General features: G+C 41.7%; 1 protein-coding gene across 9 annotated transcripts in view; it reads right to left on the reverse strand.

Moving 5' to 3' along the window:
• The window catches only part of PTPRM (protein tyrosine phosphatase receptor type M), a 798,103-nt gene that overhangs the window by 429,998 nt on the left and 343,779 nt on the right, over positions 1–24,326 (reverse strand). For all 9 annotated transcript variants that reach the window (XM_043558322.1, XM_043558320.1, XM_043558321.1 and 6 more), the window contains exon 5: positions 18,668–18,783. In XM_043558322.1, the coding sequence (XP_043414257.1) occupies positions 18,668–18,783 (116 nt within the window). The remainder of the gene's footprint in view (positions 1–18,667; positions 18,784–24,326) is intronic.

Below are 24,326 nucleotides of genomic sequence, written 5' to 3' on the forward strand. Positions count from 1 at the left end.
GTATAGCTATTATTTATTTATATATTTCTTTATCACTATACATTTAAATTATTCACATATTTCACTATTATAAATGATGTTTAGGCAATCTCTATTCCCAAAACTGTAGGTTTAAAGAGAATGAAAAATTTAAAGCTTTTTTTTTTTATAAATAACACGAAAGCCTTTACAGAGAGTTAATATCTATTTACAAGAATTGTTTTTTAATGAGAGTGAGTTCAAATGGTTCCTAAAATCAAGTTATTTTCTATCTCCTTTCAGATATTACAAACAGATCAAACAGGACAGAAAACTGGCCTGAATCCCTGATCTTTTCTTACAATATTTCCAAAACAGTATAAAGTAGGGGGGAAAAAAACCTCTCCGCTTATCGTGGGTAAAAGATCAAATATTCAGAAAAAAATCACATTTATTTTTGTGGTACTGCAGGCCTTCCACAGTACAAATTCAGTTACTCTCTTCCTAGATAGCATTGTAAAATTAAAATGAATCCCATTTTTAATATTTTCAAGAATGATAAATTCTCTGTAATATTCTGAGGTGCAGTGTATACTGACCTCTTTCCACAAGGCAACGATATTCCTTGAAATTCACATCTTCAATATCCACAAGTGGATATTTCTAAAAATGGAACAAATAAACCAGACTAAATAAGATTAAGTGTGCTTAAGATAATTTAACTGAAGAGCATGTAGAACTACTAAAATGTATACTTAGAATTAGGGATGCATGGCAATATTTAAATATCTTTAGGATTAATCACTCAGATTGATGCATCTCATTTAAATTTGTGGCATCATCAGTAATTTCACACAAGCAGAAAATTCCACTGCGAAAATGTCTGGAACAGCTGCCTGAAGTCTGGCAAATATTCAGGCATCACGTAACGTGAACCAAATGAGCAGAAAACAGACCACAAAAGCCTAAATGAGACAGGGGAGCAATAGGAGAACAAAGGTGTGAAGATGGAAACAATACAAGTAAAAAAGAAGGAAAAGTGAGATGTACAAGGGAGAGAAGGGGGGGGCATTCAGTCATCCCCCCTCATCTCCAGGGGGTGTGTTCCAAGAACCCAGCACAGGCCGGAAACCCGGGTAGGTGCTGAACCCTGTAAACACTACCTTTCCCCTACACATACATACACACCCCTAATAAAGTCTGGCTTATAAATTAGGCACAGTACGAGATTAACAACAATGACTAATAACAGAACAATTATAGCAATATACTGGAGTAAAAACGTGAATACGGTCTAATGTTGTGCCGTACTCACGCTTCTTGTGAGGTTGTGAGGTGACAAAATGCCCACGTGATGGGATGAGGGGAGGGGAATGACAGGGGCATGTGACACAGCATTAGGCTGCTACTGACCTCAGTGTATGTCAGGAGGAGGAGCATCTGTTTCTGGACCACAGTTGACTACAGGTAACTGAAACTATGAATAAGGGAGGTGGGGGGTGCTGTAGTGTAAACACAGTCAAAAAGAGTAGAGAGGGGTGCCTGGGTAGCTCAGACGGTTAAGTGTCCAACTCTGGATTTCGGCTCAGGTCATGAGATCTGGGTCACAGCTCATGAGATCGGGCCCCACGGCAGGCTCTACATTGACGGCCCAGAGCCCGCTTGAGATTCTCTCTCTCCCTCTCTCTCTGCCCCTCCCCTGCTCTCTCTCTCTCTCTCTCTCTCAAAATAAATAAACATTTAAAAATAAAGGAGTGTTGGGGCACCTGGGTGGCTCAGTCGGTTAACTGTCCAGCTTCAGCTCAGGTCATGATCTCACAGTCCGTGAGTTCGAGCCCCGCGTCGGGCTCTGTGCTGACCGCTCAGAGCCTGGAGCCCGCTTCGGATTCTATGTCTCCCTCTCTCTCTGCCCCTCCCCTGCTCATGATCTGTCTCTCTTTGTCTCAAAAATAAATAAAAACGTTTAAAAAAATTAAAAATAAATAAAAATAAAAATAAAGGAGTGGAGAGAAGCTGGGCGAGGTGACAGAAGAAAGAGGGCACATAGCAGAAGAAAGGATCAAAGATGGCGGGGACAGAGGCAGCAGAGGCACAGCAATGAGAGCAGACCAAATGCCCACACTGGAGAAAGAGTTGTAACTCACACAGGAAGGAAAGACCCACTTCTTGGACTATATTTATTTGTCTCCTTTGAAATTCTGACACTTACATTTTAATAACAGTCTCCTTGTTTCCTGAAGCTGAAAAAACTCTGTCAGGTCCCACCGTAACTTTAGGTTCTATATTAGCTCAATGATTGATAACATGCATGAAGAAGCAATTCACAGCTGGGTTGATGGAGGAGACATGAGAGAATGTCCTGAGATATCGGGGATGGGGGCAGGAGGAGACAGTGCTCACCCTTCACTTTGTTAGTGTCAAATCCTATTTCTTGGGTTGTTAGAAAGGAGGAAGACAGAGTGTTTACAGCTGTTGGCAAGGCACCAGGCGGCATCGCCTGTGACATCTCTGTAGACAAGAGGAGAGCGATGTGGGACAGATGCCAAGAGGGCTGGATGGACTAGAAGCCTGTGAATGGCCGGAGTCTTTGGCTGCTTGTCAGCATGGGTGCTGAAGCGTGATTCTGGAGCCTTGGCACAGGTTACATCTTTGACTCCTCCTCCAACACGTCTATTAATGTCGTTGACAGAGTCACAGGTATCTTTGTCACATGCACAGGTGACAACTAACCAGCGCGTGAATGAATAAAATGGGATAAAGGAAAAAGATATCTACAAAGCCTAGCAATGAATTTAATTAACAAGATAAATATCAATCAAAATAAATGTAAGCCAATCTTGCACATCCTTGACTCTACAAGTGGGTAATTAGAGACGTGATTTTGGACCACCTTCATCACTATAGGATGTATATGAAGACTGTGAAGTAGATTTTTGTCAAACTTAATTCCGCTCTCAGTCGTATTAATAGAAATAAAGCGTCTGGAGAGGCGGTGCCAGGAGACACCCCCAGGAGACAGCATTCTGGGCATCCCGTTTTCTGGAGCATAAGAGAAGTAGGCTTACGCAGAGGAAGGTACAGCACTTACCTCCACAGGTAAGGAGCTGGTGAGCACCTGGAAACAGAGGACCCAAGAGGAAGAGGACAGCCGCCTTCCAAAATTGAAAGCCCGGACGTGCAACGCAGGCACTGCCTTGGAATGTCATGGCCATGGGGCTCTATGACCTATCTGAAACTCTTTGGGTAAAATGTGGTCCAGAATTCAGATTTTTCATTTGTTTCATTTTTTAATGTTTATTTCTTTTTGAGAGAGACAGAGGGCGAGTGGGGGAGGGCAGAGAGAGGAGGAGACACAGAATCCAAAGCAGACTCCAGGCTCTGAGCTGTCAGCACAGAGCCCGATGCAGATCTTGAACCCATAAACTGTGAGATCATGACCTGAGCTGAAGTCTGGAGCTTAACTGACTGAGCCACCCAGGCACCCCATATTTATTTTTAATTTTAAAAAGGTTTCTATACTGTATATTATGGGATGCCCAGAAGAGTCGTATGTGATGCTGCAGGGACATTGATATTTCTTCATCAAAACATGTGACTGTAAGGACCAAAAACAAACCATTAAAAAATTTCAGGTCAGGGGCACCTGGGTGGCTCAGTCGGTTAAGCGTCCGACTTCAGTTCAGGTCATGATCTCGTGGTCCGTGAGTTCGAGCCCCGCGTCAGGCTCTGTGCTGACCGCTCAGAGCCTGGAGCCTGTTTCGGATTCTGTGTCTCCCTCTCTCTCTGACCCTCCCCCATTCATGCTCTGTCTCTCTCCGTCTCAAAAATAAATAAACGTTAAAAAAAATTTTTTTTAAGTTTCAGGTCAGGTTTTATCAGCAAGCAAATTACAAAACTGGGCAAGTTTTGCTACTAAATTAGATATGGAGAACTTTCCATTTTAGATTTTGGAATAACAGTGACCTCCAAGAATGTACACAACCAGTACACACACTCTGATACCACTCTGCTGTGACTCCCCACAAGTCTGTGACTCCCCACAAGACCTCCCCTGAGGTCTCTCTGCCTTGGTCCTCCTGAAGGCCCTCCCCAACTTATCCCCATAGCCCACACCTTCATCTCCTTCTAGTCCTGCTCAAGTACATTTCCAAGGAGGCCTACCTGGGCCCCAGATTTAAAACTGAAACCTCTCCTGCATGGCACGGCTGATGCCCTGTGTCCTGCCTAGCTGTGTCTATTAATGCTGAGCACTTTTTTTTTTTTTTAACATTTATTTATTTTTGAGACAGAGAGACACAGAGCATGAATGGGGGAGGGGCAGAGAGAGAGAGGGAGACACAGAATCGGAAGCAGGCTCCAGGCTCTGAGCTATCAGCCCAGATCCCGACGCGGGGCTCGAACTCACGGACCGCGAGATCGTGTCCTGAGCTGAAGTCGGACGCTCAACCGACTGAGCCACCCAGGCGCCCCAACTACTGAGCACTTTCTTACATACTACATATTTTACTTATCACCGTCATTGTCTATCTCTCCCTACAAGAATACAAGTCCCATGGTGGCAGGGATCATTATCTCCCCCTACCCCCACCAGAATACAAGTCCTACAGAGGCAGAGATCACTATCTTCATCCCCCACTAGAATACAAGTCCCACAGAGGCAGAGATCATTGTTTTCAGCCCCTACTACAATACAAGCCCCATAGAGGCAGAGATCTTAATTCTATAATATCTCTAGCACAAAAACCATGCCTGGTGCATCCAAGGGAAGGTTGATGGATATATCAAAGGGACTTAGGCATTGAATGGGTGACTGAAAAAGTTGATTTTTAAGATGCTTTTTGATCCACAGATACACTTCCTCAGGTCAGAAATAAACAGGGAAGAATGGGGAATAACGGCCCTCTTTTCTCTGATATAGAGTGACAGAAAAAGGCATGGGATTCCTTTTCCCATGTGTCTTTCTCCGTGACAGGAATGGCCAGATAGGACAATGTGTTCACAACCTCCGGTAATCCTAAGCATCTCAGAGCCTATGGGAAACTTTCTGCTATTCTGGCAGACTGAAATGATGAAAATGTACACTAGGTAGAGACAGAAAATTTGCCAGAAGTTTTCTCTGAATTCTCCCCGAGTTAGGAAGAGGCTGCCCTACCAAGGACTGGCCCTCCATGTTCTCAAAAGCATTACAGCAGGACAATGTGGCATCACCAAGATGGGAATCCAGATTGTTCTGTAGAATATTAGAGCTCGTAGCGAAAGAGCACCTTGGACATGATTGTCAGGAACAAAGGCCCATACCTAATGCACAGCCTGGCACCTACACGTCCAGGGTTATTAAGGAAATAGCCGACCCATCTTTTATTACCTTAATGAAACAACCATAATGGCCATGTCTGAGAGGAAATGATCTTAGGGGGTTAAATCCAGCTTTGTATAAAAGCAAGAGTATCTTTAAACTTGCGTGTATTTCAATTTGAGCATGCTACAGAAAAAAAAGTACTGACAGTCCTTTAAATTAGGCTTACAACCTTCTTTATGCAAGGGACTCACTGTAGGACTTCTAAATGAGCAGTAATTTACCATCAAAAAGATACATATTAAGTCTCTTGGAAATAGTTTTGCCATAATCAGAGCAATGATTGAAAGAAATTGAGGTCTGGGACGTTAGCAGCATTTGGATCAGATTATTCAATCCCAGGCATTCTGAAGGCATTCTGAGCGCACAAGCCTGGAGGAGATACTGGCCAGTCACCCTTCCTTGCCATACATGTGGGGATGAAATGCACCTTCATTTATCCAACAGGGAAAATTGTATTATCCCACTTGCAAATGTGCTCCTTTGTATGATACTGACTGAAATTCCTACCACTGGGTTCATAATACTATCAGCAGGGCCCGGGATAATTGTGTTGAAAACATTTTATGTAATCTAAATCCAATAATAATTGAGTAACTCAAAAATTCTACCTTCTGGAGCCCATTTTTTTTAAATTTTAATAACTAAGATACTGTTGACCTTTGATTTCTAGGCCATAACCAAGCTAACCCATTTGGTATTTACCAATTTGGAATAGGAGAACCATAAGTTCTTACTTTTATTACCATATACTATGAATATACATCGACAAGTATACTTAAATTGGCTAAAAAAATAGCCAAATATACGGATAGCCAAAGTAACATGGAGATATCCAAAGCTGCATATTCTTCGAACATGTGATAGTCTTATAGTCATTTTCAAGTAAAAATTTGATTACGGCAATTTATAATCTCATTCTGATAGATGTGGTCCATTTCATTATATATTTGTAATATTTCAATAATGTTACTTAAATTTTATAGAGAAGTTCATCCAAATAATATAGGATATACACAGTAACTGCAGTAGTTAGAAACCAATGAAATTACAAGTCTTAAAGTCAAATATCCAGCTGTTGCCTGGATTAACCCAGCCACGGGAAACTAAGAGGCGTGACACTGACTGACATTTCCTGTTAGTTTCAAGGTTTGGGTTTGCAAGGCATGGGATTGACTTTTAATTCTAAAGTTGTAATAATGGCTCTGTAATATGAGAAAGACGGCAGGGCCTGCATCATCATTCATGATCTAAAAGACGGGGCTAGTCCTCAATATGGATGGCTAAGAACATTACTTTTCCCAATCAATATGCCGTACAGTACACAACTCTTTCTGCAAACATAGCTGAAAGAAGCTAAAGATGCAAGATAAAGGAGGCTAAAAGCCTCATGGTTTGGAATTTCAATTGAAATTGTCAATACGATCTCAGGACATGTTCTTAAGTGTATGTATGTGTGCATATGTATATACCCAAGCTGAGTCCAATGCGAAGATCCAGAAACAAGAGTGTGATAATGAGTACCTCTTATGCTCAGGTTGTAATTTCTAATGATCAGTTCCCAGTAAACAAGAACCAAGGATCCCTGGAGAAATAGCTAATTCTAGGTCATCAAGGTGGAAAATGTAAAATATAGGCCTGGAATATATTGTCAGAAAGTAAGAAAGCCATCTGACATGGCCCACAACAGGGGTCACCTACCCTGAGTAAGCCCTACTTCTTTGAGCAGCAAGAAAGATAATACGTAACATAGATCAGAACACATCGAATATGTTTAAATCCGTAAGTTCAGGACAATGACAGCGACGACAATGGTGGTGATGACAATGCCCATGATGTTGGTGACAGCAACAATATTACTAATAACCCCCTTGGTCACTTTTTGGTGATGCCAGTGAACTGCATCATTATTTTTGAAAGCTTGCTGGAAAAAGACAAAATATCAAGCGTTTATACCATCTTCCCTTTATCATTTACATAGTAGGGTAACCAAATATTTGATATGGGAGAGCTTTTCTTTTTAGAAGTGTTCTAGCTACTGAACCAAGAAGGGAGGATATCACAGAACCAGTCTGCAACCCTTGATGAACTAATGAATGTAGAAATGGTCATCATTGGCTGATAACATCACAAAAAGGGACCTAATTTGCAAGAAACGCAACTGAAGAACACATTAGCTGTCACTCCCAGAGGGCAGCCAGCAAAACCCAAAATATGGGAAACTGTGTAGGACAAACACAGTTTCAGCAACAACCACTACCATCACAAACAGGGAAATGGATGGAGAACCTAAAGATAAAATGGACTTAAGAGACTCATCATGCCGTTGCAAAGTGTCAACTATACTGCTATCACGATGCAAACAGATCGCTAAAAGAAATAAGGTTATAAGACAGTCAAGGAAATCTGAACACTGGCTGTTTTTCCAGGGCACACTCGGTGTCTATCATTATTATTTTAAGGGCTCTTATCTTTAAGATCAGGGGTCTGAGGCTAAATCCATCCTGTTACCTGTTTTGTACAGCTTAAAAGCTAAGAATGGTTTGTACATTTTTTAATGATTAAAAACACAAAAGCAAGAATAATATTTTCTGACAATGAAAATCACACGAAATGCAAATTCCAATGTCTGTACAGAGAGCTGCACTGAAAACAGCCACCCTCGTTCATGGACGTGTTGTCTGTGGTTGCCTTCCTGCTACAAGAGCAGAGCTGAGCAGCTGTACCAAAGACTGGCTGGCTGGCTGGCAAAATTTGCTATCTGGCCCTTTACAGAAAATGTTTGCCAGCCCCTGTTTTAGAGAAACATTTACAAGTTAAATGATACAATGACTGGGATTGCTTCAAAACAATCAGAAGGGGAGCAGGTGGAAACAGAAAGTCAGCAATTGGCCACCTATTGTTAGGTGGTGAAGCTGGACGCTGAGTGTATTAAGTTTGCTACATTATCTCTCGACCTCTATACATATTCACAATATCTACAATAAAAGTAAAAATAAACTTTTCTTCAAAGAAGCAATTAGAAAATAATCTCTCATTTCTGTATTTCTGAACGACTAGTTTAACCATGATTATTTCCCCAGGAAAACAGATGATTTTGCTGCCGGCTTATAAATATTCCAGTGATGTAGAACTATTTTGTCTAGATGCCATCCACCTCCTGCAAATGCATCAAGCCATTTATATGATCAAGGTACCACCAACAGTAGAAGAGAAAATGCACTTTGACAAAGGGGAGCCATTTGTCAGCCAACCCAGGTCAGGCTGGCCTATTTGCATAACTAATGAGCATATGCCCAGCACATGGAAAGTGTGTAATATTATGGAAAGTGTGTAATATACATTTCTTGAGGGAAAGTAATCATGGGTTTCCAAATCTTAAGAATAAACAGAAACTCCATTAGTCACTTGTCCTTTGTGTTTAGTGGACACCACTTCTTATAACAGAGACAAACAATTTTATTACGCTTGGACAATAGCCAATCTCTTTTCTTTTGAATGAAGGGAAGGAAGGATGGCAGTTTTATAAGTAGGAGAGAGACAGAAGAGAGTAACAACCTGCGCTATGATTTCAAAGTTCACCCTCTGTAGGAACTGCCTGGCTGCCACTGTGCCGGTCAGAGATGTCGTGGTCTTGTCTCACACTGAGTCGCTAGACTTAGTCACTTAGTCACTAGACTAAATGCAGCATGCTCTGTTCTGTTTCCCTTCTACAGTCCAAAAGAAGTTTTTCAAATCAAAGCCCACCCAAAGTTGCCAAATTTTCTTTCCATCTCAAGGAAGGAGTTAAGGAAACTTCTCTCTTTCTTTCCTCTGTACATGATTCCAGATTACAAGACTGGAATCTTCTAGGACTTTCCAGAAGGCCACCTAAGGCAGATGTATAAACCTCCTACGTAAAACATTTCCATGTTTCCCACTCCTTCCAAAAGAGACAGAATAGGAAAAAACTAGAGATCCTAATAGTGTCCAAACTCTCCAGGACCCTCAGTCCAAGGCCTGGATCAGTAAAAACGAGATAGAAAGGCAGGACATTAGTATTCTCAGCCCTCAATCACAGAAATTCCGGAGCACAGCCATTCCTGTCTTCTCTTCTCATGACAGAGCTGTGGATTCTTAGAAGCAAGAGAAACAAATGACCCATTTGATGAATATGAGAAAAGCAACAGAAAATTGCTTTCATGGGATTTATGGCTCTTGAGTCCAAAGTAAGCAATCCTTAAGGGGACCAGCTGATGCCTTTCTCTTCTGCCCTCCAAACTGAACCATCCTGACCTGCAGGTTTTTTTTTTAAATTTTTTTTCAACGTTTATTTACTTTTGGGACAGAGAGAGACAGAGCATGAACGGGGGAGGGGCAGAGAGAGAGGGAGACACAGAATCAGAAACAGGCTCCAGGCTCTGAGCCATCAGCCCAGAGCCTGACGCGGGGCTCGAACTCACGGACCGCGAGATCGTGACCTGGCTGAAGTCGGACGCTCAACTGACTGCGCCACCCAGGCGCCCCTGACCTGCAGTTTTCAAAGCACAACTTCCCATCCTGGCCCGGAGACCTTTGGATTGCAGTGGAAGACAAAGCTCTCCAACTCCTTTTTCTGGGGCATCCTTCTCGAGGCAACAGCAGTTTACATCTCTTTTCATTGAGTTGGGTAATATCACAAAATAAAATGTATTCATTAATGCCTCCTGGAATCGCTCTAGGTAAGTCATACTGTTTTAATGTAAAATAAGCCTTTACCTTTAAATTCAGCTAATCCCAAATCACACTAAATTAAAACATAGGGCATATGCTTTGAAGGTTTTTGGTGGTCTCAGGCTGAATGTTCCGTATTGTACTATATATATATATATATATATATATATATATATATATATATATATGGATATTCAACTGACTAAAACAATAATGGATATAATTTCAACCACTCAAAGTTTTAAGGAGCAAATGGTTCCTATAGCAACTGAAGATAGTCATCTTTGTGCATTCCTGTTATTTTCTATGATGGTAAGTGATGTGAAATTTATGCTTTAATATATATGGTATAAAATAGCCAAGTTAAGCTTGCCAAGGGAACCATAATTTTACTTCTTTTCAAATCATTTTATGGCTTTTATATATAACAGCAAAATCGGTCTGATACACAGTTCCGATTTTTTCCCTCACAATTTATAAAGGAAACTAAAAGCCACCAAGAAAGGTTGACCAAACATACACATTCCCTAACACAAAATTGAAGGTAACATCCACACACATGAATACAATTTTAATTGTAAATTCTGATAAAAGCCATCACTTGAATTACCACATGATGTTTATGAATCCACAAGGAAATGTTTGGGTCTTTGTACTATGCAAGAGACATTATAGTTAAAGACGTACATTCTGGAATTAGATTGTCTGTTTCAAATCCTAGCTCTTGTTACTACCAATGTGCTACTGGAAAAATTACTAAAACTTCCCAAGCCTGTTTCTTCTTCTATGAGCATATAAGAGAGCGCTCCCAGGGAACAGTTCAGAGAAAAAAAGTACATGTACATAGCCTAGCAGAGTACTTGCACACAGCAATGTTCACTCAGTAAATGGAGTTGTAATTCCTTTATTTCAACTCAGTAAATGGAGCTGTAATTCCTTTATTTCAAACACATCCATTGAGGGGCTCTGGGTGGCTCATGCAGTTAAGTGTCTGACTTTGGCTCAGGTCATGATCTTGCAGTCTGTGAGTTCAATCCCTGTGTCAGGCTCTGTGCTGACAGCTCAGAGCCTGGAGCCTGCTTCGGATTCTGTGTCTCCCTCTCTCTCTGCCCCTTCCCTGCTTGCAGTCTCTCTCTCTCTTTCTCTCTCAAAAATAAATAAACATTAAAAAAAAATCAAACACATCTGTTGAAGTCAGTAATATAAATGCTAGTAATATAGTTTATAATTTATTCATTATCAAATCAAATTCTGTAGTAGGTCAGAAGACGTATCCTCTTGAAAACCATTTTAAGTTACAAAAATTTAGATTTTCTCTTTTCTCTCAAAACAAATAACAAAAACAAACAAAAACCCAAAGGTCTAACAATCTAGCTGAGCAAAATGTGACAAATTTATTAAGCTGGTGAAAAATACTATTTTCACAATTGGGTAACTCATACCCAGTTAAGTGGAATTATGTATCAAACTCTCAAAAGAAAAAAAAAAATCTCTAGGCCAACAACTAAAAAAGTTTTAATCCTAAATGAACATTATTTTTAGAAATTCAGTCTTCCCAAATTTAGAGCTCACACTGAATTACATTCCACACCAAAAAAAGAAAAAAGAAGGAAACAAAGAAAGAAAAGAGGGCGGTGGGTTCATCCATCAATTTCTATGACACAGCTCTATTGTCATAGTGAGGGCTCAAACACATTATCCTTGAGAGGTATATTTCTATTACCTTTAACTAAGGTCTTGGGACAAGGATTTTTTTTCCTAAGGGGTGAATCAGAAAACAAAATTTTACAACAGAATAAAAAAACACCTAGGGGAAACGTATAAGAAATGAAGGTTTAGGGGGCGCCTGGGTGGCGCAGTCGGTTAAGCGTCCGACTTCAGCCAGGTCACGATCTCGCGGTCCGTGAGTTCGAGCCCCACGTCGGGCTCTGGGCTGATGGCTCAGAGCCTGGAGCCTGTTTCCGATTCTGTGTCTCCCTCTCTCTCTGCCCCTCCCCCGTTCATGCTCTGTCTCTCTCTGTCCCAAAAATAAATAAACGTTGAAAAAAAAAATTTAAGAAATGAAGGTTTAGGAAAGATGATATATTAACCACATTTGTTTCCAAAATTACCCTAACGCTGCATGATAATTGAAGCATACTCTGAAAAATCAGCAAAAGGGACACCACTAGGTTCTAGATGTCCCTTCTCTTTTCAAAACCATCCCTTGGAGACGAATCATTCCCATATAACAAGCATCTCAGAAAGAACGATTTTGCGCCTGTTTTTTGTGCCTGTTTTGCTGGTCCAACGATGGATCTCTTAGATTCACCTGGAGGAGACACATGATTTGTTCAGGCAGTCAGTAAGCCAAGTGCCATGAGCAGGTTTCTACTGAGCATTTGTTATATGATAGGTACAATTCTAGGTGCTACCTTGCAACCGATGTTTTTAATATAGTACATCATAGTAACACCATCCAATTTCCTTTTATATTTCTACGAACAGATGTGTGTTTTTTTAAAACTCGTATTTTTGTGTTTTTTTAAATGTTTACTTATTTTGAGAGAGAGAGAGAGGGAGAAGTGGAAGGGGCAGAGAGAGAGGGGGAGACAGAGAGTCCCAAGCAGGGTCCGCATTGTCAGCACAGAGCCTGACGCAGGGCTTGATCCCACAAACTGCGACATCATGACCTGAGCCAACATCAAGGGTTGGATGCTTAACCAACTGACCCCACCTATGCACCCCTGAACAGATGTTATTTTATGAAATCATTTAAAAATGTTATTCTGGTGCCTTACCTCTAACAAACACGAAGTTCTATGTGCTAAAAAAGTAAAACTCAATTATGTTGCACTATGATGGTCCCAAAGTTAACACAGATATTTTCACAGTTAACCTGAACATATTTGGTTAAAGCAAAACAAAACAAAACACTATTATTAGAAAGACAAGTACTCAATGAAGAAAAATGTCCACATGATGAAACTTACTAATTTGTAAATATTTTTAGGTTTATAATTGACCTTTACCAGCAAGTGAGATTGTATTTAATACACTTCATAATAAATACCTAATATATGATAGTGGTAAAGTTTCCTACCTTTTCTGAGTTTTCATTTTCTCATTTATAAAATAAGGAATTTAATTTGAAGACTGTTCCACATTCTGATGTTAACGTAATTCTGTGATTCTAAAAAGTAAGCTCCTGAAAAAGGATAGGGGCCCCTAAGATCTGTTGACAGAGAATTATTATTTTCCAGGTTTCCTTTGCCAGGGACTATTCACCTAACGTGTACATGTCAGTTCCTGGCTTGATCAGAGCTGCCATATTATCTACTGTTAAGAAGACATCTACACTGCCTCCCTGATTTCTGCCATTTGTCCTAGACGCTGAACTGCTTTCATTTCCCACCCACTTCTGAGTATGATGTGGGAGCCAAAGGCTACAGACCAAACGTTTGTGTCTCTCCAAAATTCATAGGCTGAAACCTAATCACCAATGTGATGCTATTGAGGTGGGGTCTCGGGGAAGTGATTAGGTTTGGATGAGGTCATCAGAGTGAAGTCTCCATGATGGAAGTGGTGTCCAGAAAAGGGGATGCTGAGAGCTTTCTCTCCACAGGTGAGGATGTAGTAAGAAGGATGTCTGTAAACCAGGGAGCCAGCCCTCACTGAAACTTTACCATGATGGTCCCCTAATCTTGGACTTCTTGTCTCTAGACGTGGGAGAAATGTTTGTTGGTTAAACCACCCAGCCGGTGGTAGTTTGTTACAACAGCCCAAACCAACGAAGACACTGAGTAAGAAGGGGAAGGAATTTGGAGGAGCCTCCATAATGTATCAAAAATGAATTAAATAACAAAAATTACAAAAATGCCCAAACTACAGAGATTCAGGGGAAGAGGGCAAGGTGGTCTGTGTTCCCTAGAAAAGAAGGTGCACAAGCCATCTTCACATTTGTGACCATCAATATTAGCCTTGGTGATCATCTTTATCTATTTATTGACAATTTAAAAAAGGTTATAAACACTAATCTCAGGAGAAACAGTATTATGTAGGAAAATAAAAATTTAAATATCTAAGGGGCACCTGGGTGGCTCAGTCGGTTAATCAGACCCCTGATTTCGGCTCAGGTTATGATCTCACAGTTCCTGAGACTGAGACCCATGCTGGGCTCGTGCTGACAGAGCAGAGCCTGCTTGGGATTCTCTCTCTCTCTCTCTCTCTCTCTCTCTCTCTCTCTCTCTCTCTCACTCTGTCCCTCCCCCATGCCATTCTCTTTTCTCTCTCAAAATAAATACATAAAATAAAGAAAAATCAATTAAAATAAAATACTTAAGAAAGAACAACAGTAATCTTAATACAATCATACAATCATAAGGGTTTTTTTAGGACTACATAAAAAACACGTATGTCAGAAATTGCCTGTCAGCATAACATGTAAGTAAAACAGAAGAACATCTAGGGGCACCTGGGTGGCTCATTTGATTGAGCAGCAAGCTCTTGATTTCAGCTCAGGTCATGATCTCACGGCTCACGTTGGGCTCCCTGCTGTCAGACCCTGCTTGCTATTCTCTGTCCCCCTCTTTCTCTGCCCCTCCCCTGCTTGTGCACGCGTGCTCTCGCTCTCTCTAAATAAATAAATAAACTTAAAAAAAGAACATATAAAATCCCATTTTCTCTTCTCTGTATTCTATATCTACATATACTCCACGATATGTTCAAACGGTAGGCTCTGCGGTGATCAGAATGTTGATAGTAACGGGCAATACTGTCGTGTTTGGGTGCTTGAATGATTTTACACATACATTTCATCTGAGTATCTCCCACAGTTACAGTCCCTACTGTATGCATAGATTGCTGTATCTGATAGCATATAGCAAGCATCTTCGACAAATGCACTGCACATCACTTTTGAAGTACAAAAAAAAAAAAACAGTTTTGTAGATGCGGTCTTCCTACTGTTCATTGTCTGGAAAGTAGGAAGTCTTTTGTTTCTATACTAATTGATGCGTGTGAACTGTGCTTTACTTTGCTATTCTGTATTCTAGAACACCCAATTCTATGATGACAATAACCTGTAGCCCACAGTTGAGATGGGAGAAAATGTAAGCAGATGGGACACATCTGTTAACCATAAACATTTCTTCATTAGTGTCATCATCAGATTTATGTGTACCGTGTTTTTGTGAAAGGCTCTGACAGTGATCATATTTAATCTGTATTTTAAACAATCAAGCCACTGGCCATTTTTCATAGAGGTGGATCGATATGGACGTGTAATACATATGCATTTTGGGCGGGGGGGAGGTCACGGTGGCTCCCTGATGTTAATCGTGCAAGGTCAGTCACATCCAAAATCTTCCAACAGGGTGCTAAGTACATATTACCTATTCACCTAGCACTGGGATATGGGAAGATGGCATAGCATGGTGGAATCAAGCATCGGTGAGGTAAAAGAAACAGAGGTACTGGCCCCAGCCATGCCACTTACTTTGGTGACCCTGCACAATCCTGTACCCCAAACCCATCTATAAAAGAAGTCGAAGACCATGGGATACAGGGATGAAATTCTATGCAAATGCCTGTGGTAGAACTCAAAATATGGTAATACAAGTAAACCAAATTATTACAAATGATTATACTCCAAAATATCAATGTTCCCCAGTGAAAAATGTATTATTCAGTTCAAAACCTTGACTTACCATTGAGAAGATTCAAATTACAGGAGAAAAGAGCTAAAAATATTTTTCTCATTCATTTTTCTGCCTGGATCTCAGCGTTTCTTTGAGGATGTGAGTGACTTTGTATGCAGACAAGCATTTTTGAAACTGTTATAGCAATGGGGTAATGAAGACATGCCCATATTCGTACCTCTAGACTAGAAAGACCTGGTCCATGATTCCAGGTTTGCTTCTCCCCACAACTTCTACTGAATGACCTGAGGCAAAGGCCAGGGCATGGGCAAGAGGAGGGCAGGAGGGCTCCGTGAAACCGTCACGTGCTGTAAATCCTCCTTACCGCTGGAAGCCACTCTACACAAATACAGTTTAACAGAAACCATTCTTGCAAGTGAAGGACACTGGTCTTATTTCCTCAGTTATTAATAAAGTAAACACCTCCCTACAAGATGCCTATGCAACCAGAGGAAATAAATCATTCAGCAGTAAAATTATTCTCACATCACAAAGATTCACAAACCAAATAGCATGCCGTGTCCAGGAGAGACTAAGATTCACTGAGAAATTTCAAAGTCACAACACCTCTGTGTGTATCATGCCCTTTAGGGCATGACCATGTGGAAAGCCGCAGGGCAACAGGTGGTCACCGATGCCAAGAAGGGCAAGGAAAGACTGGGTAACAGATGATGGAAGGCATTAGTGGATGGATTGTAAAAACAATTTATCAACACTAATGATCAAATTTAATAGAACAAAAACAAGAGTCTGGGGACATGGGAAATTCAACATGACAGTCAGCTCGAGGCGACTGAACACAGATACCAGTTATACAACATTAGGTTTTGGCTTTTTCTTTCCTAATTTGGAACATGTGTTGCGCTTTGCTTCAGACTGGTGATCGTCAACCGCGGGCACACACTGGAATCACCTGGGGAGCCCCAAATGCAGGGCCCTACCGCAGACCAATTAAATCAGAATCCTGATGTAGATCAGGAAGTTTTTAAAAACTCCCCATGTGACTCTCATGGAGTGAGGGCTCAGACGCTGCATTTAGACCTGTTTTTCAAAACAACAGCTAGCTCTCTCCCTATTATGTGACAGATTCTCTTTTAAAAAGTCTCCCACTCTGTAGAAGAAAGTAGTTACAGATCCCCAATGCCCAAGGCAATGCTGAAGTTGAACCAAGGGCATCCCAAACCCAGGACATTTGCAAAAACAAAAAAAGTAAATTGTATCCTCAATGTACCTGTAAATTCTTAGGAATATCTAAGACTCTGTTGAGGCCAGAGCTTAGATTTTATATTGTGTTCTCTGAAGTAACATTAACACAAATATCAGGAGCCCCAAACTATTTTCCATGAAAAATTAAGATTTCTAGAGATTAATCAAAGATGACAGGATAGTGTCGTTTTTAGGAGCCAGCTAATGCATTGTGGAAAATGCCAATTAAAAATGTCTGTCTCATCAATTACCATACACAGACCATCTTGATGGAGTTAAATACCAAACAACCGCTAACTAAGAAAAATAATTTTCAGTCTCTCACATCAAGATTCTAAAAGAACTGGGAAGTGGGATATAAAGGAAGAAGCAAAGTCAAATACTGATTGATGATCAGGGTTGAGCACAGTTCTCATGGGCTGCAACATCTCTTACAGTAGCGAGTACAAACTTTTAGAGAGAAGAAAATGGTAAAGATGAATTTGGTGCATGCAATCTCAGTCCTCTGCTTACATTCCTACTTCCTGGCCAGGGATGTTCTCGCAGGGAGAGTAGCAGATGAGAAAACAATGACATCACGGTAGAAGGGTGAGGAATCATGCAGAGGGTCCAAGACTATTGAAGAATCCTCCAGAACGTATTCCCCAGTTGTCACCATGTTGTTGAATACGGGGAGAGGACATTTGGCCATCTTCCATTTTCCCCAGAAGTGGAGGAATAAAAACGACCATTTATTCCACTTGTGATGACAAAAAGGTAAGAGGGATTTCAAAGTTATAGAGTGTCATGCAAACGTGACATGGCACAGTCACTGTGACACTGAAGAAGAGGGAAGAGAGGAGGAGAGGTCATACGCACAGAGGAAAGGTCGGCATGCATGAAGTGGAAGCCATGATGGAATGGAACAGATACACAAAGGGGTTAAATCATGAAGTTAGCTCAGCAGCAAACTAAAATAAGTATATAATTAATCAAACCAAAACAAAGTCAACTACAGGATCCATAAGGAAAGAGGGGTGGGCGGGAATCAACACTAGTCCCGGTAAAGAGTGAGCATCCTGCAGATCAGTGCATAAAAGGAAGAAACAAGAATGAAATTGGAGAATGCCACAGGTTAAGGGAATCAAACTCAGAGCCTAAAGAAGCGGGTGGCATTCTGGTTAGAGGGGACAAGTCACTTAATCCCACGCATTCTCTCAGAATTCCCACGACCGTGGACAAATCCATGAAACTATCTGCCACGCAAAGTATGTATGGGGGAATTTGAAGGACTGGAAAACAAGACACACAAGTTATGACTACGCTAAAAACATATGCTTAAACACTTAAAAGTAGAAGATATGTTGTTAATTTCTAAGCTGAGGCTTTTCCCCTTGTGGAAATTCAAATTATAAAAAGGCCTACAAGCGTGTGTGTGCACTCGCACATGTAAGTGATGCTCTGGGTATTTCTCCAGAGGAAGGGTAGGGAAGAGCTCTATATCTGGTACTTTAATATCCTGCTCTGAAAGTACTTTGACAACCAGATCTTCAAAGCAAGATGGCTAAGCAGAAGCGAAGGGAAAAAAAAACAGAAAAATGTTTTAAAGGTCTGCGAAGAACAGTTCGGTTATCTAGAATTCTTAGTAATCTGATAACTTATTAATAAAGAAGGAAAGGAACAGAGACAACTCAGGGCATCAACCTTCTATCAGCAACGTGACACTGACCCAGACCCCCGGGCCCCTTCCCAGGGGGCGTGTACTCCTGCCTCTGGAGGAGACAGAGAGTTACCATACCTGCAACCAGAGCCTGTCGCCCGCCACAGTCCGGCCGATGGCACTGCACTGGAAGGTGGCAAACTGGCCGGCATTGACTTCCACGTTCTGAATCCGCAGGAAGTGGGGAGTTCGGGCTACATGAACAGAGAGAATTAAAGGCATTAAAAGAGGACATTTGTAACTTATCTGTGACTTTTTGAATCTATTTGCAATTTTGGGCCTTCCCATTTTGTTTACCCTTGAAAAAATACGGCTTTTGCTTATAAGAATGCTTTTGAGATTTCATTATGATTGTAAAGGGTATCATGGAAGGTTTTGGTGTGCTCTGAAAGAACAGAGAAGCCAAGCATTCTGGGATAGAACCAAGAAGACAGAGGATATTTTATTGTTCCTGCTGTGCAAATTATCATAACTCAGCAGTCTTCTTGTAATAACAAATCTGTATTAATAAAGATTACACTGAAGCCTAGTTGATGTTTTGAACAAAAACATATTAGATATTTATACTAGCCACATGAAAAGAACAGTAAGAAGTTAAATGATGTTGTCAAGGAAACTTTTTGAGCCGAGTACAAAGCTGTGCGTAATATATATTTTAATACAACTAATTGGTATGCAGTATTCCCTATGTAATACTTCCCAACTACCAAAAATACTATCCCCATAGACGGACTCTGTGGAATTAGGTTGGGACTGCCACAGCACAGCAGTTTCTGCTGATTCTTACTCCCAATTCAAGAGAAAAGAATGATTCCAAATGCTAAACAACGTCAAGTCTCATACAGTGTCCATGGGGGACAGCCTCTGAATAAAGGATAATTCTATTTGATCTGAGAAGCCCAGACCAAATTTCTGCAACACGCTGAACGCATGTGTTAAGGAACTGCAATGACAGGCCAGGAATTGCATTTTATGGTATCTTCTATTTTTGTTAGGAAAAAGTCTCTTATCACAGCAATGACAGTATAAAAGCAAGGGTCTGGGAAGGGGGAGGTTAGGGGGTAGAAAAGGAAGAGAACAGGATGCTGGTATTTCTGGGAGGGATGGATAAATATTCTGGACAATAACCAGAATAAACTTATTATGCCAGCTTTTCCCCACGGTCAATGTGTCTTTAGGCCATGTCTAGACACATTCAAAGAGTCGTGCCCCACTACTGAGAGCCCAAACGTGACAAACTAGCACTAATATTAGCCTGTGCAGAACAAAATTAAGAATGGAAGTGGGTTACTACTCAAGAACAAAGAGAAATGCATTTTAATATCAATAACGCACAAGGAAAAGGCCCATTTTACTAATGTGGAGGCCACCAGTAATTCGAAAACCGCATTCATGCTGCTTAGCATGCAAAATGTCCTAAATAACTTCTAAAAGAGCAGTATAACCATGGGTCATTGTTTCTAATACAAATACATTAATTGAACGTCCTCTGACCTATTTTTCACTACCTTAAATTATCCTTGGCCAAGAATAACACGATGCCATGGTTTTTAAAGACCTCTGTAAAAAGTCCCTAAGACAAATTTCTCTTCTAGTCTCTGTTCCCAAAAAGCTGAAAGAACTTTGGTTTTAGCAAATGGAAAAAGGTAACATGTTTTGAGCATCACGGACCAGAACATTTCCCACGGAATATGCACAAGCGTTCTGTGAGGTAGGTATTCTTTTCCATCTTGCAGATGGGAGATCTCATGGGTACTTGCCTACCGAGTGTCAGAACCAGAGAGCGAACAGTTCCAAAGCCCATGCACAGCCCACTATGGCACTGCCTCTGCGAGCCTCCCACCTGCGTCTGCGTCCCCCATGCTCTCCCACTGAGAGTGCCTCCCTGCCTCACTGTTGACACGTTGGCTTCTTTCATATTATTTAAATTGAGTTTGTATTATTCAGTGAAACTGAATTTACATTCTTTTTCAACGTTTATTTATTTTTGGGACAGAGAGAGACAGAGCATGAACGGGGGAGGGGCAGAGAGAGAGGGAGACACAGAATCAGAAACAGGCTCCAGGCTCCGAGCCATCAGCCCAGAGCCTGACGCGGGGCTCGAACTCACAGACCGCGAGATCGTGACCTGGCTGAAGTCGGACGCTTAACCGACTGCGCCACCCAGGCGCCCCATGAATTTACATTCTTTAAAATTGTTTACGTGTGGGGCGCCAGGGTGGCTCAGTCAGTTAAGCGTGCAACTCTGTCACGATCAGCTCAGTCACGATCTCCCAGTTCATGAGTTTGAGCCCCGTGTCAGGCACGGCGCTGACAGCATGGAACCTGTTAGGGGTTCTCTCTCCCTTCCTCTCTGCCCCTCCCCTATTTTCTCTCTTTCTCTCAAAATAAATAAACTTTAAAACATACAAACATAAAATAAAATTATTTACTTGCAATTTCAACTTCTGTAGAATTCTCTCCCAACCTCACCTCTGACACAAACGAACAAACTTTGCTACACAAAATTGTAACAATTATTTTCGATTTACCTACATTAGCGGTTCCCAATATTAACAGGGATCATTAAGAATTTGAGATCTGCCTAAATTAATAGGACTACATTGAAAGCCAGAAAGCTCTTTGCTTGTCAAGAAATCATATAAGCAAATGTAATATTCTACTTCGAAGCCAACACAACACATCCATTATGGTACATCTGTCCTCACCTGGAAACTTTTTGAACTGTTTTTCGCCTGTAAAATAATGCTAAGCACATTGCCCCTAGCTACATGGACATCAAACTACACCACATACAAAGCATTCGAAAAAAAGAAGAAAAATATGGAAGTAGTAACTCTTCTCTTCGCTGGTATGTGTAGAGCAGATTGTAGCTACTTCACAGGGTTTCGAAGGTAGCTCATCGGAAAGGGTTATGCTTTGCAGCCTTTAATGACACACACACACACACACACACACACACACACACACACAACTGCCCTGCCCTGCTGGCTCCTGAGGGAGCTGTTAGATCCATTTCCTGTCAACCTTCCTAGGACGTTGGTGGAGCCCTTTGTTCAAGGGGTCTGCCAGTCACACAGCCTCGGCCTGTCTATAGAAACTGCTCTCCTCAGTTTATCAGCAGGCCCCTAAGAGGCCCAACAGCCTTCTTTCCTTCCTCTTCCTGACTCGTCTCCCAAGGGAAAATGCTTTCGGCCACAGTGATTTTTTTTCAAAACTTCCTCAAAAAACTTTCAAAATTCTACTTTCAAAACCCTTTCCTTGAGCTTTTTCCTTTGTTCATTCTTCTTTGGGCTCTACTCTAAATGTCGATTTGTCTCAGATTTAGAACTCTGCTCACTCCCCTTTTCCGAGCATAGGTACTGGTAGGTGCCCCCTGCTCCGATGGAGTTAACGTGAGGCTTTTCAAAATGAGGAACCTGTGACCAGATCCCTGAGCTACACTCCTGTTAGCCACAAAGAAAAGTTCTCCATTTTGGGGAGCCTGGGAGCCACTCCAGTTAATTGGGTGCCCCCACAAGGGCAGGCAGGCCCCTCCAGAGTCAAACCTGACCACACCCCAGACAGAGGGCATCCACACCAAGGAAAACAACAACAGCCATGTACTCCTCCTCGGTCAGCTGAGTGTTGGAGCCAGATCCACTGATGGGGTCACACCAACATGAAAACTCACAAGCCACGTGTACACAGAGGCTAAGAAATACTACAGGGAACTATTGTCCTAGGAACAGATTGTGTGTGTGTGTGTGTGTGTGTGTGTGTGTGTGTGTGTGTGTGTTTTAAATCAGAACCTTCAGTCCAGTGACTGAAAAACTGGGTCACAGGAGAAGTAGGGGCAATTGAGAATGATAGCTGACTTCCGATTTTATGAGATGGACCCAGTATGCAGAAACTCCGGACAGCCATGCTCCCTAAGAGTAAAGAAGAGTTTTCTAACACTGAGACTGACAGAACATGGTATGAGCTGGCTAGTGTGGGAGCCATATGTGGAGACAGAGTTTGCAGTTGGCTGGGCAGAGAGGGAGGTAGACTGGGCACCCCATTTGCGACTGGCGTCTTAGAGCCGCCATGGTAACCTCTTCCCCCATTGCCCTAGTAGCGCTTCACCTGCAGCAACGGGGACCTTGCTTTCTTTGTCCTTGGATATTTTGGGTATGAGGGCTGCATCTGCTGCGCCCTCTTTGGAGACAACAACTCTTGCGTCCATGGATAAACTGTAAAAAGGCTTATGGTTTGAATCATATTTAGAATGAGTATACTCCCTGAACCTGGGTTAGAATCCCAGGCTTCCTTGTTTGGAAGGTGCCTCTTGGGCTGGAAGTTCTTCTGTCCAGTTTTGGTTTTGGCCTCTCTCCTCTTCCTATTTGATCCCTCCTCTCACTGGAATTGTTCAGTCAGCTGACATGCCCCTTTTCAAATCTCTGATGCCTACATGCCCCACCAGTGTGGGGCTCACTCTGTCTGCTTCCTTTCTTGTGGGCATGCCTTTACGAAGGATAATTTAGAACTGTGATGGCTCCTTTGAGAAAATCTAAGCTGGCTCCCACATACACTGAGCACCCCCACTTTCATATTCCTGTGGATTGTTAAAGACAGATTAGGTTGCACATTCAGATAGCAGGACGTCTCACTAATAGTGCCCTCTCCTGTCCCTCTCATGGTCTCCTACTCTGCTCACCTTTTGCTGCAGGCCACTGTGGTAAGTTGGGTCCCTAAGACAAGGTTTTTGAGTGTGTCGCCATCTTTCACGATAACTTGCATTAAAGGGATACTACACCTGAACTGCTCTTCTGTAGTTTTACCTCCCACCCCCTTGGTTAAGCCTAGGATCAGTTTCAAGCCTGTCCTGAAAGTCTGCGAAGCATTTTGAGTACCATCGCTGGTATATCCTTGCATGGGTAAGCTACTAAAAAGTAAACATTTAAAATGTCCATTGCAAAATCTCCACGTGTTACTCATATATGTCCTAGACCTTGGATTCTTACCCTGCGCCCTACCTACGACTCCTTCCTCTCTCCTTTTTGTCCCTCCCCACTCCCCAATGCCTCCAAATTTCTCCAAATCTCTCTGGTTTTTCTTATGCACTACAAGTGAGTGCACTGCAATTTCTCAACCAGAAGGGCCAGTCAAGGTGTGTGGGACCAACAGAGCCCACGGCCCACTTTTTAAAAAAATTTTTTTCTTGTTTTATTTATTTTTGAGAGAGAAAGAGAGATAGACAGCAAGCAGGGGAGAGGCAGAAAGAGAGGGAGATGGAATCTGAAGCAGGCTCCAGGCTCTGAGCCATCTGCACAGAACCTGATGCGGGGCTCGAACTAACAAGCCGTGAGATTATGATCTAAGCTGAAGTCAGACGCTTAACCGATTGAGCTACCCAGGCACCCACCACCACCCACCTTCCCTCCTACAGATGCAGAAATGCAAGGAAGAGTCTCTTTCACATAGTAACGTTTCTCTTCCTGCTATAATCATTACAGATTTTCAGCCCTTCAAAGGCTTCTATACCTTCTGAGCGGTGCAAGGGGAAAGATAAAATACACTCAGTTTGAATATACATTTAGTTTGAAGAGTAGGTTTCCCATGAACTAAAATAATTTTCAGCGAATGAATTTCAAATCTTGAAATTTTGAATTTTATTCCTTATTTAGCATGGCAGGAGAGTTCTTTTGGAACACCAAGGGTGGGATATCATACAGTTTTCTTTTTCCTTTTTTAAACACATAATATGTTTCCAAAC

The sequence above is a fragment of the Prionailurus bengalensis genome, chromosome D3, assembly GCF_016509475.1.
Source record: "Prionailurus bengalensis isolate Pbe53 chromosome D3, Fcat_Pben_1.1_paternal_pri, whole genome shotgun sequence".
Lineage (NCBI taxonomy): Eukaryota > Metazoa > Chordata > Mammalia > Carnivora > Felidae > Prionailurus > Prionailurus bengalensis.